The 18,514-nt window shown below is 37.2% G+C and overlaps 1 protein-coding gene and 1 non-coding gene across 2 annotated transcripts; both read right to left on the bottom strand.

The window, feature by feature from the left end:
• Positions 1-98: 98 nt before the first annotated feature.
• On the bottom strand, positions 99-2,717 carry LOC120002622 (PKS-NRPS hybrid synthetase CHGG_01239-like). The gene is made up of 7 exons (XM_038851381.1): positions 2,713-2,717; positions 1,431-2,615; positions 1,296-1,345; positions 908-1,106; positions 524-812; positions 169-441; positions 99-113 (listed from the first exon to the last, which is right to left on the bottom strand). Exons 1-7 carry the CDS (start codon positions 2,715-2,717, stop codon positions 99-101), a joined length of 2,016 nt encoding a protein of 671 aa, XP_038707309.1.
• Positions 2,718-12,232: 9,515 nt separating this feature from the next.
• On the bottom strand, positions 12,233-12,339 carry LOC120003158. The gene has a single exon (XR_005469290.1). It is a non-coding gene; the product is annotated as a small nucleolar RNA R71 (small nucleolar RNA).
• Between the last annotated feature and the right edge of the window lie 6,175 nt (positions 12,340-18,514).

Below are 18,514 nucleotides of genomic sequence, written 5' to 3'. Positions count from 1 at the left end.
CCTTGCACTGTATGGAAGTGGGCGGCTTCTAAGAGGTAAGAATGTCAAGCATTGTTGGAGTGACAGTAGTACCAGTACAACGTTATACCTAGAAGCTATCAAGTGTCCCATATCTGGCATAGACATCCAATACTTAACATCAGCTGGAGACATATAAAAGTCCAGTGCCTGTAAGAGGTCTTTAGTCCTGTCACTGAATATTTTTTTGTAAAAATCCTCCCACATTCTTAGCTCTTCATATAGTGATCGGCGTACAATCTTCCAGCTGTCTATACAATCAATTCTCATTAAACCAGCAATCGCACGATATCCACAATTACCGTCACCAGCAACGTCACTAATAGTATTGATGTATACCGCTATCGTGCGTGGGAATTGACGACGAAATTCTTCTATGCTTAGTCGTTTTTCTGCAATAGTTGTTTGTATTTTATGTCGAACCTACGGATAAGATAAGACAATCATGGTACGAAAACAATTTATTTATAAAGACATCATAGTTGTATATAAGAAATATACGTACTGATATTTTCTTTACTCGTTTCTTTTGAATTTTATTTGTAACACAAGTACTTGCTACAGAATTCAGAGTTGATGACGGTATACACATGTCAACGCATGGAACATCAACAAGCTCAAATGCAGATGGTTTTCGGCGTGTTGACTTGTCCTTCTTCGAAACTCTACCTCGTGTCTTTACCTTCTCTTTAGGCTCTACCAAGTGTGTTGTATTGGGATCGAAAATTTCTCGAATCTTTCTTGCATAGTATGGCCACTTGGCACTATCTTCCTTCATGACTTTGTCCACGAACCTACAAAAATCCATAAACAGCTTCACCAAACGTAAGTTAGTTGTAGTGATTAACATAATTACATATATGCTTATTAACATAAAAATAAAAACAACCTGTTTAATTCTAGAATAAAGTCAGGAATTTGTGGTTGATCACGTGGGATTATGTGAAGCCTCTTCCAATGAGTGTCCAAAGCTGATAAAGGGATCGGAACTTCATCTCTCACATAGTGAGCGAGCTCATGAGCACATGGAAGACCGTGTATGCGTCTATTCAAACAACCACACAACTCTGTTGATGCCCCAAGACTCTCTACAAAAGGAAGTTGCTCTAAAATCAGATCAAGTGCTGAGGTGGATACTAATCCCCGGATATCTTTAAAGAGTGAAGGCCTAAACTTGTGTTGTACTACTGTTGCGCTCTTCTCGAATGAGGCCTTTATCTCAGTAAAATGCAACTCCAGAAGTGAATGAATTTTTCACCATAAAGAATCGAAATTACCCAGTGAACAACCCAGTTGTTTCTTAAGCTTTGCATGTGCGCTCTCAACCCTGTAATGTAACACGGAAAATAAATTAATGAAATTGATTATGCATCAATAATTTAGTTAAAATATGAAAATAATATTTTAATTACCTATTTGTAGTCAAATTGTCAAAATGCATACAGTTATTGGTCCATGCAGCAATGAACCTCTCCTTGTATAGATTTAACCAAGTATCAAAGACATACGCAACAACAGTAGGAGTATGGCTAAAGGTGGTTGTTAGCTCATTTATTCTCCGCAAATATTCCACCTCAGTGTTTGCTGCAACCACAGTACCCCATACACTCATAAACAAATTCCATGTTTCCTTGTCACGAAACATCTTCTTACACTTTGCCAAAATATTTTTGTTGATGTGCCAACGACATAATAAATGCTTAGCATTAGGAAAAATAGACTCAATGGCACTCATAAGAGATAATTCCCTATCCGTCACAACAACTAATGGGAGATCGCACCCACAATCCTCCATAAATGATCGAAACCTCAAGAGTATCCATAAATAGTTTTCCACACGCTCTCTTCCTAGATAGGCAAATGCAACTGAGAATGTAAGATTAGTTGATGTAACTCCGACAACCTCTAATAGTGGCATGCGATATCTGTTTGTTTTGTATGTACAGTCTAACAATAACACACGTGGAAAAGTACGTAGCAAATCAATACTTTTCGGATGAGCCCAAATCAAATCAGCGACTGTGTCAGTACCATCAGTAGAAGCCCTATGGAACTCAAAGTACTTGTGCTCAGAAAGCTTACCCAAAAGATATTGCATTTGCATCCTCCCCGCCTTTTCAATGACTCTGTGCTTATGTCGTGCATTGTAAATAGTCCTAAGTGTGGTTGCATTTAATGGATCTTTCTGTTTTATGGTGCAAAGAATTTCCTTCGGCATAACCATATTCTTAGACATATCAACCAAAAGCTCCGTCTGTTCACGGGTCAATCTCCCAGCATAACTATGCCCCTCATAATACACTGCAGAGGGATGATTGTGCTTTCCATTAATGACTTCCAAAATCCAACCATCCCCATTTGTAGTTGTTTTTCCCCTCAGTAAAAATGGACAACCACATTTCTTTGTACCAGTGCACATACGTTTTTTGACACTTTTTGTCTCATTACTAATCACTGGCCTATATGAACCAAACCGTTCACACGCAAGCAAAATTCGTGGCTTCCTACCGGTTCCACCAACATTAGATGCTCTAATTGTAAGGACATGTCCAGTTCGTATGGCAGCTGCTCGAGCCCAGGAAATCAAATCTTCTTTGCTTTTGTATATCTAGAAAACAAATAATAGAATATGAGTGAATACATAGTAACTGCTAAAATATATTTAAATTATAAAAAAAATGAAATCATACTTACGTCATATATGATAAATTCGCTTGTATAATCAACCATGAACAAATCACCACTACTAATAATCTCTTTGGTAGATTCATCCTACTGCATTTAAATACTAAACAATTAATGTAAACCAATATGCTGATTTTTAAACCCTAAATCAACACAACATTCCAGTTTATATAATACTTCACACAGTTTTTTTTTGGTGCAAAAAATACAAACTTCATTAACCCAAAACAAAGCAAAACAAAAGGACATCATGTAAAAACCATATACAAGCAGTGAACCAACTAAAGCGAAAGAAAAAGGGGAAACCATCACAAAAAGAGCATGGACAAACACATACAACATTATTACAATTTCCTAAAGATCAGATCTAATAGCAAATCCTTTTTTCTAAGCATCTCATCATCTTCAAAGAGAAAACAATGGTCATGGGAGAGGCTTGAGACTTGAAGACAGAAAATTTCAATGAGCATTCATTGAACATGGAGAAGATTGGTGGATGCTTGCTGGAGGAATGATTTACGACTAACAGTAGCTGAAAAATTCTTAGCATATCAGCAGCACAATTTCTTAATTGAACATGGAAACTTGTTGGAGGGAAGGACTGCGGCATCTTATCCTTTGTAAACACTAGTGAGATAACCGAATCCAAAATTTTCCATATTCTTTTCATATCCTCAGTATTCTAATCTCACTTGTTCCTAGGACCATAACACAATTGATATAATATATACACAAACCACTAGCATTCATATATATGTCAACGATATGTGATCTCCGTGTATGTATGAACATGATCTCTATATATGCACACACACCACTAACACAATTTGACAAAATTGTATATAAAACAAACCAAATCAATACAAATTATATAAAACAAAAATCAATTTATGACCTCTCTTAATCAAATAGTCGATTTTATATTCAGTAGAAATTCGTATAATTAACCCAGAAATCAGATTATATAACTAGAGATCAAACCAGATTATAGAGTTAGAATCCAAAAGTTCAAATCCCTAAAAATACCTTTATGCCATGGCCATTATTTTCAATGTCGAGAATGGTGTTTCCGTATTGTTGAAGCTCATTTGTACTTCTAATCTCCTTCTTCGACTCATTATTTTCCATCTTCTACAGTATCCCAATGATTTCCTTCACAGTTGAATTGAAATTGAAACTGTTTCACTACGTGTAGAAGTTTTGTTACGTGTAGACTTATAACTTTCTAATTCTACATGTTAAAATATATATATATTTTTTTCATTTAAGGACATATTAGGTATTTCATATAGGGATATATATGTAAATAAAAAATTTAAAAAAAGTGGTGTAGAGATAACAAAACTTGATGTGCAATTAAAATCACTCTTTTCAATAACATCTGTCATATTAAATAATTAAATAAAAATAAAAATAATTAAGATTTGTTCACGTGTTTTGATTCGTTTATATGTACTCACTCAATTATTGGAAATAACAACATTTTTTAATTGTACGTTGTACATGTTTTTGGATTTGATTTTATTTTTCATTGCCCAGTCTTTTCTATACAATGATTTGATTTGATTATACATTTATACAAAAACAGTGAAGTTGTAATATTTAATTATTTAATATTTTTACCGTTTATAGCCTTCAACGCATCCTTTATAAGCCCATTTCTCTATCAAATTTTATACAATCTTCATTATTTTTCTTCTCATTTTGTATCACAGTTTCAAATACTGTCTTGTGTTAGTATTATGGATAAATAATTGAAGTTATGGGCTGAAGATCTACGTTTATCAAGCAATTCGAGTGAGGTAAAAATAGGGTCGAACACCCATTTTAGATTCTGATTAGTATTTTTTATGGACTTGTGTCTCCACTTGTACGCGATATTAACTATTAAATAAAAATCATCACTCTTAACACTTACGGTTTCAAAAATAATTGATGTTATATGAATATATATATATATATATATATATATATATATAAATGCATAAAAATTGTGTAAATATTCAAGTAATTGATATTTCATGCATCTTAACAAAAAAAAAAAATTGTAAGTATACAAATAAAAAAAACGTGTACAATACAAAGAAATATTGTTATTTCCAATAACTGAGTGAGTACATATAAATGCATCAAAATATGTGAATGAATCTTCATTATTTATTATTTAATATGACAGATGCGATTGCATCAAAGATGTGAACAAATTAAATAATTTTATTTTTATTTAATTATTTAATGGCAGATGTGACTGAACCAGTAAGAATATTTGTAGTTATTGAAAAAAATGCATAAAAAGAAACATACTAGTTTTCAAACTTATTATTATAGATGTCAACTTAACAAAAACACTATGCATTTAGAATTTCTCAAAAACTAGTGTTAGGACCCGTGCGATACACGAATAATAACAAATTTATAATTTTACTAACATATTTGATCACAAAAGAAATAACACATAAAGGTTTAGGAAAAGTGAAGAGACATTCTGTACATTAATTAAAATAATGATACAAAGTTGATAATAGTACCATGACAACTATTTTAAATTATGAAACACCTATTTGAATACTACATTGCTTGTAGTATTACATAATTGTCATTTCTCATTAACAATTAATATCTTCAGCCCATCCCTACTTTTTACCATTGATACTGCAACATATAGTTTACCATGACTAAAAACCGGCCTTGACAAATACAAACCAACATGAGAAAGTGATTGTCCTTGACTTTTGTTTATTGTCATGGCAAAACAAATAGCTAATGGATACTGTCTTCTCTGAAATTTAAATGGCAATCGAGAATCTGATGGGCATAGTATCATTCGAGGAATATATACCTTGTGACCCACCAATAACCTTAGCTTCTATAACATGATTTCCCAATTGTGTCACTATCAATCTGGTTCCATTGCATAAACCAGATTTCTGAGCAACATTACTGGAACACCAACCTTCAATTTTAATTCATGGTTTGGAAGACTGGAAGATGTAATGGAATTTAAGAATTCTGTTGTGTATAAATCTTCATGACTATCGACATTCAAATCTGCTTTGCATGCACTGTCGGAACTAAAATAAGTTATTTCTTCACCTACAACTAACGAAAGCATAAAGTCATTCACCATTTGCACAATTTCAATTGTAGGCGCAAGAATTGTCCTCTCCTACAAATACTTAGAATCTCCCATTTTCTAAAGTAATGAAGGATATGTGCTATCAACAATTGCTATCAAGGGATTGTCTAAGTCCTTGATAAGAAGATCATCTGAAATTTCTACAATTCCCTCTCTATCATTATGATCACCAATTTCACCATCACTGATTTTTAGTATCGATTCCGAGAACTCTCTTATATTGCTTAATGCTGAATCTTGACAACTCGTTTGAAGCCTCACATTTTTTGTCTATCTTAAAACCTTGCAATATTTCCACATATATGAAGAGTTTATCGTTGCGAACATGATGTCTTGTCTTGTCCCCTTTGGAACAATAGGCAAAATATGTCTAAACTCACCCCCAAAAACTACTACTTTATCTCCGAAAGGTTGCTGAAAGCTTTTAAGATTTGTAAATCTAAGAACATCACTCAAGGTCTTGTCCAAAGCTTCAAATGAATATTTGTTAGTCATAGGGCCTTCATACCATATTATGAGCTTGGACTTACAGATTAGTTGAGCCAATTGACTTTCCTGTCTAATATTACAACACGAATCCTCATTAATATTTAGAGGAATTCCAAATCTAAAAGCTGTTCTACCACCAGGAATCAATGGAGATGCTATTCCACTCGATGCAACTGTAAGGACAATTTCACCCTTAGATCGTAGTGCTGCTGAAAGTGTTTTCCATATGAATGTCTTTCCTGTACCTCCATATCTGTATAAGAAGAACACACCTCCTTCATTTACTGATACAACATGCATTATTTTTCATAAACACCCATTTGTTCATCAGTGAGACATGATTGTGCATAAATCTACTAACAACACTAACAGCGTATGCAATATCAGGCCTGGTATGAGACAAGTAAATCAAAGTCCAACTAACCTTTGATATCGTACTCTGTCTGTTGGAGTTTGCTTAGAGAATTCTTCTAAGTCATGATTTTGTTCCATAGGAGACCCAATCGATTGACATCCAAGCATGCCAGTTTCATTCAATAGATCAAGCACATATTTTCATTGAGACAAAATATGCCTTGTTCAGAATGAATCACTTCAATACCTAAAAAATATTTCAGTCCACCCAAGTCTTTCATATCAAATTCAGTTGACAAATAGTCCTTCAGCTTGCGTGTTTCTTCAGAATCATTTCCTGTTACTACCATGTCGTCAACATAAATGATTAAAGCTGTTAACTTATCACCTTCTCTTTTCAAGAACAACGTATGATCATCATTACTTTGTCTATATCCAAACTTCCTCATAGCAAGTCGGAATCGACCAAACCAAGCTCGGGGTGACTGCTTCAAGCCATATAACGCCTTCTACAACTTACACACAACATTTGGATCACCTGGTGCATCATATCCTGGTGGCAAAGACATATAGACTTCTTCCTGCAAATCACCATGTAGAAAGGCATTTTTCACATCATATTGCTGCAGAGGCCAACCGAAATATGCAGCCAACGATATCAAGACTCGAATTGTATTAATTTTTGCAACCGGGGCAAAGGTATCTTGATAATCAATCCCATATGTATAGGTAAATCCCTTAGCCACCAGCCTGGCTTTATACCTATCAATCGAGCCATCAGGTTTACACTTGACATTGTATACCCATCTGCAGCCAACCGTTTTCTTTCCTTCAGGCAATGCCACTAATTCCCACATTTTAGTTTTTTCAAACGTTGTCATCTCTTCAGTCATTGCATTAGCCCATTTGGATCAGATAAGGCCTCTTGCACCTTAGTGGGAATATCTATAGCATTCATATTACCAACAAAGCTTTGACACACTTTTGATAATCGATGGGTAGAAGCATAATTGGCAATTGGATATTTCACCTTCTTCACAGATTCTGGTGAAAACCTCTTTGGTAGTATCCCATGGTTCTTCCTTGGTGGTAGCATATACCTGTCACTTTCATGTGGCGCACAAGTAGCATCACAAATATTGTCAGTATTAATATCAAAATTTGTACTTACTTCAAGAGTGTCTGCACAAGGAGCATTGGGAGTGGGTACTGGTGATGCCGAGAGAGAGGGAGCATCATCTGGGGTTTCCACAGCCACGGGAGTAAGAGTAGTGATATCATCAATTGGTTCCACGGTAGTAACCACACCGATGCCATCTTCATTGGGATCAGGGAATAATTCTGTAATATCCTGACCCAATTATACATTGTTCATAGTACTTTGACGCGTTAATCGAGGTGGAGTGAACCTCGGTGATCGTGAATCGGGATTTGGGGAGAATAAAAATAAATCAAGATAAAAATATGAATATATTTTTCATAAATGGGGGATCAAAAAAGAAAATTGTTGGGGCAAGAAACACTCAAATCGGATTTAAATTGGATTTATTACGAATTTTTGAAGTTAATTGAACATTGTATGAAGGGGTGTTTTTGAAAGATTATATAAAAAAGAGAAAAATTAAAATAAGTAAAAAATAAAAAATAATTTGCAAAAATACCCTCTCTCTCACACGTGTTTCTCTCTCCTATTTCTCTCTCTTCTTACACGGGTTCAACGACGATCTCTCATTTTCGGCCAAGGTGACGGTCGAGCTTGGTACCAAAAGGAGCGTATGGACGAGACGAGTATAATCCAACTTGAATCAGGTTGAACGGAGCTTCGGTTTGGGAGAAATCTGGGATTGAAGTTTCGGCCACCGTGAACTTCCTTTGGTCGATCCGGTTGATTCCGGTGACGGTTTGGCTTGATTCAGGTACTTATGAGTTCATTTCATCGAGCTCTTCAATTTGGTGTAAGATTTGGCAGGTTTGGGTGGCCGGATCGCCGGCAGTGGTGTTGAGTGGGTTTTGGCCGAGTTGACCAAGTCAAGGCGAGTTGACTCGGTTGATTGGTGTGTTGACCGGTCTGACCCGGTTTAACTCATTTGACCTGATTTAACCTGGTTTGACCCATTTCACCCGGTTTGACCTGGTTTGACACTAGTTGACCCGGTTTACCACTGTTGACCGTTGACCATGGTTGACCGAACGTATTTTGACTATATTTTCGTATATCGTGTTTTTCGGTGTATACGGTGATCCCGGTTGAGATTTGGAGCGAGTTGATTTTCGGAGTCAGGGGTTTGACGGGGATGCATGCATGGTATTTGCATCCTGATTTCCAGGTAGGGGTTTTCGTGTCTTTCGCGTGTGATTCTAGAGTTCCGGTTTCACGGACTCTTATTATATTGTGGTTCTGTCGGTTTCTAGGGGTGGAAATGCGACCTGTTTGTATGTTTTATACGTATTCTCTATTGATTATCATTGTTGGTATGTTTTTAGGAGCGAGGTGATTGGAGGTGGTTGATGTATACTGTGGGGCCCATATAGGAGCCCAATATATTGGATTATGATGGATTATATAATAAACTGGGTACGTACCTAAAGTCCGTCTGAGGTGAGGTACATCACAGGGGACGCCCTCTGGTGTAGGCTATGCTATCGGGATATCTGATCCTCATCCAGTTTCGATGTGGACCTGGACTGGGAGACACCCTACGGGGGTTAGGGTGGGTCCAGGGGTGGGTTATGGATTATGGATTCTCGGAGACTGGTGTTTGTGGTTACGGTGTTGTATAGCCTTATCGGCTGTCATGTTACTTGGTTGAATTACTGATAGTTACATATTTATTATACTTCATATTATGCTTCATATTCCTGGATTTCTTATTTCTGGATATCGGTGTTCCCTTTCTATGCCCTACTGAGCTTCTTGGCTCACCCCTCTTCTCGTTTCCCTTTCAGGTGAGTTGGATTTAGGTGACGATGGTCAGCAGCGGGACGCATGAGCTGGTGTGTAGCCTCGAGCTGTTTCTTTAGTAAGTTTTGAGGATTTTGGGTATTGTATTTGTATATGTGTCACTTATTTACTCAGTCTGATCTCGGGTAGATATGTCTTCTTATTTCCGCTGTTGTATAGATACTCCGACTGTTTTGGGTGGGTGTATATAGGTGGTATTTTGGAGAGACTGTTTCCACATTATGTTTTAGGAGTTGTTACCATTTTATATAATTTACATATTGGATTAAGGGTTGGTTCGAGGGATAGGGTCCCCTGTCGGTCATGTTCTTATGGATATAGGTACACTTTGGTATACCTTAGGAGAGAGGGGCGTGACAGTTTGGTATCGAAGCTGTAGGTTTCGATACTTATAGTGACTAGGTTACCTAAGTTATGTCATTGGCTACACATCATGCGCTTCCCGGCTACTTGGTGAGTTTTTATTTTTGTGTTTATTACTTTTAGATTTATGTATACGTATGTTACATTTTGTAGATATAGTTGACACACGTAATACTCGAGTACGAGAACATGGACGGGGTAGGGGACGACACAAGGCGGATGAGCCTCAGGGGGTAGATGAGGCGGGTATGCCCGAGGTGGCTGATCATATGATAATTTATCTATTTTTACATCTCAATTTACACTTATTTTTGTCTCTATTTATGGGAATGGACATGAATATTGCATAATTTATCTTTGGTTTGGTTTGTAGGTTAATTTGCACAAAATGGTGAAACAAAAGTATTTCTTGGACCTTTGATTTAAGGCCAACGGAGAAGCCCACAAATTCAAGGGTTATTTCAAGTCCAATCCTAATCAAACAAGAACAAAGGGCATTATAAGGTTTCCTAAAAAGAAGAATAAGAAGAAAATCAAAAGAAGACAAATTAATCAAGGAAAGTGAATCTTGGAAGGTTTTGAAGAGTGAAAGAGGTGGGGCCACCACTTGACAATAGGAAGCAAAGAAACGTGAGAGGAAGGAAGGCAAAAGGAAGCTTTGATATGAAGGACTTTGAAGGAAATATTTTGGCAAGAAAAAAAAGGAAGCAAGGAAAACCGAATCAGATTGAGAGAAGGAAATCAGAGAATGATTTGGAATTGGCATTGATTGAAGGAAGCTTTTGTCACTATAAAAGGGAGTCCTCTAGCATAATAGAAGACACGAATTTGGAGAGCCACATTCTCTAGCTTTTGCTCTTGTTATTCTCTCTAGTTTTCTCTTTGTTCTTGTTCTTGATTCATGACGTTCTCATATTTAGTTTCCTTCTGTTCTTATAACATGAGTAACTAAACCTCTTTGCTAGGGCTTGATGTAGCCTAGTATGATTATTGCAAGTACTTCAATTAGTTGAATGCATAATTTTGGTTCATGATTCTTGTCTTTAATTTCTATGCTTATAATCTATTGTTTGTTTGGTTGATTGGCCACCAATTGAATGCTCAATTAGATTCATCTAGCTAGGACTAAGGAACGAACCGAATTCACGTGTCTTAGTGGAACTGAAATTAGGGAAATCAATTGTCGACTGCCATGAACAAGGTTTAGGGGATTGATTGATTGTTATAGTTCTTTAGATCGTAATGAGTTGCTAGCCTTGGGTTAAAAACTGCGAACCGAACAGGATTAATCCATTGTTAATAATATTTGTTGGCACCGCGAACGAACGAACCAACATATTTAAGAAAGAATCAACCCTTGAATCAGAACCATAATTGTGTGTTTGTTAATTGGATGCTTGTGATAGGATTACTAGGTGAAATCAATGCCCTAGTGTTCTTCTCTTATTGGATACAAAATTTGAATTTTATTTCTTTGTTTTTATTTTATTTTATTACATCAATCATTCTTCATTTTTCCCCAAATCTCAATCATTCATCAAGTTAGGTACATTAATTAGATTAACTAGTCTTCGTGGGATCGACCTCGTACTTGCATACACTGTACTATTCGTAGACTCTTGTGCACTTGCGAGAAATATTAAATCAAGTTTTTGGCGCCGTTGCCGGGGATTAGTTTAGTTTAATTGTGTACTTAATTTTTTTTTATTTTATTTTTTTTCAGGTTTATGCAAGGTAGACGCTCTTTGAAAGGAGAGCTACAACCTTACATAGACGACATTGACAGTTTGTTGAGGAACAAGAATCAAGGTGAAAGTAGCGAAGAATCCTCAACCGAAGACCAGAAGATGGCGGCAATAGTTCCAGCTGAAACAATGGGTGATCTTGACATCCCCACTATTCCGGAATCTCCGTCTTGCATCGTACTTCCGACGGCAGCTAGGAACTACGAGCTTAAGACCATACACTTTAACATGATGCCTTCTTTTCATGGTCTAAGTTCGGAAGATCCACTTAGTCACATTCGTGAAATTTTTAATATGGTTTCTAGCATGTCTTTGTCTACAGGAGTTACTGAGGAGCACTTGAGGTTGAAGATCTTCCCTTACACTATGAAGGACAAAGCAAGGACATGGCTTAATGGTTTGAGGCCGGGTTCACTGGCGACATGGACTGAGGTACAAAATAAATTTTTAGAAAATTTTTTCTCAACTCAGAAAACTGATGCTCTTAGGGATAAGATCATGCAATTTGAACAACAACTTGATGAGTCGTTTTCTGAGGCATGGGAGAGATTTAATAATTTGTTAACTCAGTGTCCCCATCATGCCTTGCCTTTATTAGTGTTGATGCGCATCTTTTATAAGGCACTGACAGTTTATAGCAAAGCTGCAGTTAATAATTATGCAGGGGGATCGATTAGGAATATGACTCCAACCGAATGTCAAACTTTATTTGAGAGGCTTGCTAATGAGATGCAACATTCGAAAGTAAGAGGTAAGCGAGCAGGTATGTATGAAATTTCCAATTTTGATTCTTTTGCACCAAAATCGCAGGTTGATGCCATCTCTACCAAGTTGGACATGCTTCTAGCAATGAATGGGCATACGACTCAAGGAGTGGATTTTCCGGAGTTTGTACAAGAACAAGCAAACATGATGAACTCTTGTAACCGGAATCCAAGGTTTGACCCGTACTCCAACTCTTATAATCCTGGTTTTCGGGCACATCCAAACTTTTCTTGGAAGAACACCCAAAACCAAGCCAATCCACCAACCACCACATTGGAGGACATGGTGCGGCAGTTGGCAATTAACCATCAGAAACTGGAGGCACAAGTCGGGCAAATCGCTGAAGCATTGAGTCAAAGGGAGGCTGGCAAGTTTCCAAGCCAAACTGAGATAAATCCGAACAATAGGGAGCATGCCATGACCATCACACTATGTGATGAGCAACAAAGCCGAGTTGCTAGAAAGTTGGAAGAGCAGAAAGTTCAAGAACAAGAGCAGCCTTTTCAACAGTCGCGTCGTGCGATCATGTATGGGTTACCTGACCCCGATAAGCCTGCTCCACCTGTGAGACCTTATGTTCCTCCAATCCCGTTTCCAGGGCGTCTTAGGAGAAGTAAAGAAGAAGTACCATCATTGCAAAAGACAATCCCAAAGACGGATGTGGAACGTTCTGTTGTGCAAGAAGAGAAGAAAGTAGATGAGAATAAGGTGGTTCAACTAACTGAAGAGTGTAGTGCCATATCACAAACGAAGTTGCCGCCAAAGCTTAAGGATCCAGAGAGTTTCACTATACCTTGTTGCATAGCCAATCAAAATTTTGAACATGCTTTATTGGATTTAGGTGCATCAATTAATCTAATGTCTCTTTCTGTTTTTGAATCTTTGAATGTAGGTGCGCTAAAAAAGACGTCTGTGGGCATACAATTGGCTGATCGATCTATTCGATATTCTAAATGAGTACTAGAAGATGTTTTGGTTAAGGTACATGGACTGATTTTTCCAGCTGACTTTCTAGTGCTTGATATGCAAGATTGCCAAGGTCATGGAGAAGAGTTTCCACTGATTTTGGGACGACCATTCATGAAGACTGCAAGGATGACAATTGATGTGTATGAAGGCATCCTGACAATGACTAATAACGAGGAGACAGTGACCTTCAAGCTCATGGCAGCACAAGGTGAGAAATCAATGGAGAAAGTGCTCACCATTAAAGATTACATTGTGGAGAAAGAAGGACATTCAACTAAGGTTGAGTCTATGAATCTACCTAGAGTCATGCCATACGAGAGAGGTAAGCATACTCCCGCCTTTGAGTCATTTCCTTTATCCACTAACAAGTTGTTTCCCTCTATTGTGAAAGCACCGCAGGCTAATATCCTCCAACAAGTGGTTTTTGATAAAAGAGAAAAGGGATATTCTGATCTTCTTGAGGATGCAATTGCTCATGCAACAATGAAGGATGGAAGTTATACTTTGGATGTTGAACTGGGTGTTGCTAGAGGAAGACGATTGCTACAACCCAATGAACTGAAAGTGGGCTTCCAAGTTCACTAATTTAACTATTTGAAGAGTTACGTCTCGCCTAGACGTTAAATAAAGCGCTTGGTGGGAGGCAACCCATCCGGTAAATTCGTTCCTTTTTATTGTATATTATTTTAGTTCATTATAGAAGAACACTCATCCCACACTGAATTGAATTGCTATTTGTGCATCAAATGCAGAAAGAAAAGTTGTGCCAAAGCGCTGGATTGAAACAATTTTCTGGGACAAGTCAGGATGAACCAGAATGCATGCCATATATGTACAGAAAGATACGGATGTCTAGTTTCTGCAGAATTTTACGGTTCGTGAATCCGAGCTCATATGAAGGAGAAATTGATGATTTTACAACAGCTGCGCAGTGCAGAATTCTACTCGGGAATTACTTCCCGAATGTTTTCACAGTCAGGTTGTATCGCTCTAACTCAGTACTTTTTCTCCACGTTATTTTTCACATTATTTCATGCATTGAGTACATTGCATAATTCAAGTGTGGGGCTGAGAATAGCTTGTTTTGAAAAAAAATTTGAAAAAAAAAAAAATTTTGAACAAATTTATTTAGTTCCTTCCAATGCGATGATGAGACATAAATTGTTTAAGTCTAAAACTAGTTTGTTAGTGAAGAGAATTTTCACTAGAATTGAGCTTGAATTACAATTTTTCATGGGCCAATGTTAACATGATATGTTGATTGAGAAAGAAGTATGTTTAGACTTGATGTAGACTTGCATAATTACCCTTGTGAGTTTTGAGCCTATATGATTGATACATTATGCATATCAATCCAATTTCTTTCTTGTGTGCTCTCATGATTACATGTTTCTCTAGAACTTGCTTTAAACCTTTTTGAGACTATATTGATACATGTGATGACATGAATATGATTGAGGCATTAGGATGATACCTCTATAGCCAAATTGCCTATACCCTAATGTATTTATCCACTAGAAAGCCCTTTGAGCCTAAATAAGCCTTTTTATTCATGAAACTTATCTACTTACCCTTTAACCCGAAAAACAATTACTTACCTAATTCTAAGGAATTAGTAGAGCATACCATGAGATTTTTCAAGTGATGATTGTGTTTAGTATGTTGAGTTTGATGATGAAAAGAATTAAGTGTGGGGGAGTTCTTGTTTATTTTGGGATGTTATTTGGTGGAGAATAAATGTGATGTCGAACACATGTGCATTAATCTGTCGAAAAGAAAAAGAAGAAGAAAAAGAAGAAAAATATGTAGTATGATTCGACATTGTTCTGAAAAAAAAAAAAGAATAAAGAATAAAGAATAAAGGGAAAAAAAAAATTTATGTGCATAGTGAAAGAAATTTTGAAGTTGTGAAGAATTGGTGGAGTAATAAATATTGAGAATGAAGATATGGGCCAACAAGATGATATATGCCCTAATTTTGTGTGTTCTACTAATTCTTTAGAAATTTTGTGATTTCCTATACCACTTTTTCTTTTTACCTTCACCTTTGGCCCCATTACAACCTTGAATAAAGACCTCTTGATTCATGAAGTTACATGTTTTTAATAGTGTAGAATGGGTGGACAAGCAAGCATATGGTAGGACTGTTTTCATGAGATTAATTGAGTGCAAACACTTTACTACCACTAAATTGAGTGAATCTTGAGAGTATTCCCTGTGAGAAGTTGAAATTGAGTTTGAATGTGCGCTATTTCGATTGAGATATGTTATGTTGATATTGGCCTAATTCTAAATCATATATATTTGAGCATGATTCTTTGTGAAATTCTTTAGCTAATGACTAGTTTATAAGACATCTTTGGTGCTTGAGCGAGATTGGAAGGGCTATTTTAAATATTTGTGGGTGTCGTTCTGGTAAACCCTCACGAGACTATAACTCGTCCACTAGGGACACCTAGGGGTTTAAAGGCTTGTGTCACATGCTGAGTGCCACCGCGATTCCTGCGAAAGTGAGTTAGATTTTTATTTTTATTTTTATTTTTTGTTTTACTCGAGGACGAGCAAAAGCTAAGTGTGGGGGTATTTGATCATATGATAATTTATCTATTTTTACATCTCAATTTACACTTATTTTTGTCTCTATTTATGGGAATGGACATGAATATTGCATAATTTATCTTTGGTTTGGTTTGTAGGTTAATTTGCACAAAATGGTGAAACAAAAGTATTTCTTGGACCTTTGATTTAAGGCCAACGGAGAAGCCCACAAATTCAAGGGTTATTTCAAGTCCAATCCTAATCAAACAAGAACAAAGGGCATTATAAGGTTTCCTAAAAAGAAGAATAAGAAGAAAATCAAAAGAAGACAAATTAATCAAGGAAAGTGAATCTTGGAAGGTTTTGAAGAGTGAAAGAGGTGGGGCCACCACTTGACAATAGGACGCAAAGAAACGTGAGAGGAAGGAAGGCAAAAGGAAGCTTTGATATGAAGGACTTTGAAGGAAATATTTTGGCAAGAAAAAAAAGGAAGCAAAAAAAACCGAATCAGATTGAGAGAAGGAAATCAGAGAATGATTTTGAATTGGCATTGATTGAAGGAAGCTTTTGTCACTATAAAAGGGAGTCCTCTAGCATAATAGAAGACACGAATTTGGAGAGCCACATTCTCTAGCTTTTGCTCTTGTTCTTCTCTCTAGTTTTCTCTTTGTTCTTGTTCTTGATTCATGACGTTCTCATATTTAGTTTCCTTGTGTTCTTATAACATGAGTAACTAAACCTCTTTGCTAGGGCTTGATGTAGCCTAGTATGATTATTGCAAGTACTTCAATTAGTTGAATGCATAATTTTGGTTCATGATTCTTGTCTTTAATTTCTATGCTTATAATCTATTGTTTGTTTGGTTGATTGGCCACCAATTGAATGATCAATTAGATTCATCTAGCTAGGACTAAGGAACGAACCGAATTCACGTGTCTTAGTGGAACTGAAATTAGGGAAATCAATTGTCGACTGCAATGAACAAGGTTTAGGGGATTGATTGGTTGTTATAATTCTTTAGATCGTAATGAGTTGCTAGCCTTGGGTTAAAAACTGCGAACCGAACAGGATTAATCCATTGTTAATAATATTTGTTGGCACTGCGAACGAACGAACCAACATATTTAAGAAAGAATCAACCCTTGAATCAGAACCATAATTGTGTGTTTGTTAATTGGATGCTTGTGATAGGATTACTAGGTGAAATCAATGCCCTAGTGTTCTTCTCTTATTGGATACAAAATTTGAATTTTATTTTTTTGTTTTTATTTTATTTTATTACATCAATCATTCTTTCTTTTTCCCCAAATCTCAATCATTCATCAAGTTAGGTACATTAATTAGATTAACTAGTGTCCGTGGGATCGACCTCGTACTTGCATACACTGTACTATTCGTAGACTCTTGTGCACTTGCGAGAAATATTACATCAGTGGCTCCATTAGAGTGTGGGTGAAGACGGAGAGGTAGAGGTGCGAGACTTGGTAGAGGTGTGAGACGTGGGAGGGGCGGGGGTGGGGGCAGGCGAGGAGCTTATGTAGCTCCAGTAGATGATATTGGGGAGGACCAGGAGGTACCACTGGTACAGCCAGCACCACATGGGGTAGAGGCGGTAGTGACTACTTTACGACAGGAGGTCCGAGATGTTACTCAGTTGGTGCGAGCTTTTGGGCAAACTGTTACAGGACCTGTGACACAGATTGCCACTCCAACCCCAACTGCACTACAGGCTCCTGTTGAGGTACCAGTGTAGGTCCCGGTTTTGGGTGGGTTATAGGGCTGTGCAGGACAGATTGTGGAGGCACAGAAAGCTCCTTTGGCAATTGATACTTCGATCAAGGAGCTAGCTGAGTTACGGAAGACGAATCCTCCGGTTTATAGAGGAGTGATAGATCTAGTGGCAGCAGAGGAGTGGCTTCGCCAGTTACGCAGGAAGATGACTTCCTTGCGGATTCCTGAGGAGATGAGGGTTTTATTAGCTGCAGAGTTCTTAGAGAGTGATGCTTTTACATGGTGCGAGGTGATGACAGTTAGTCGAGGCAGGGAGGGTATGCCATGGGCAGAGTTTGAGACAGTGTTTCTGGCACAGTATGTACCACAGATAGTGCGTGTAGCTAAAGATAAGGAGTTCCTTAAGTTGATTCAGTCTCTGGACATGACAGTGACTCAGTATCAGGCTCGCTTTGAGGAGTTAGGGAGATATGGCGAGGAGTATATTTCCACTGAGGAAAAGAAGATACTGAGATTTCGGAGAGGACTGTTACCGAAGATTTCACCTCACTTGGCGGCTCAAACTATCACCACCTATTGCGAGTGTATTGATAAGACACTCGGAGTTGAGAGGACATTAGTGGAGATTAAGGATTATTGAGAGATTCATAAGAGGAAGCTTGAGAATTCTACATCTGCTACTGGTGAGACCAGTCAGCGCAGACAGAGGACTGATACCCGTACGCAGCAGCAGAGTTCTCAGGGTCAGAGATAGAGTTA

The sequence above is a fragment of the Tripterygium wilfordii genome, chromosome 7 (assembly GCF_013401445.1).
Source record: "Tripterygium wilfordii isolate XIE 37 chromosome 7, ASM1340144v1, whole genome shotgun sequence".
Classification (NCBI taxonomy): Eukaryota; Viridiplantae; Streptophyta; class Magnoliopsida; order Celastrales; family Celastraceae; genus Tripterygium; species Tripterygium wilfordii.
Note: the sequence above shows the minus strand (reverse complement) of the source record. Positions and strands in the feature narration are given on the sequence as shown.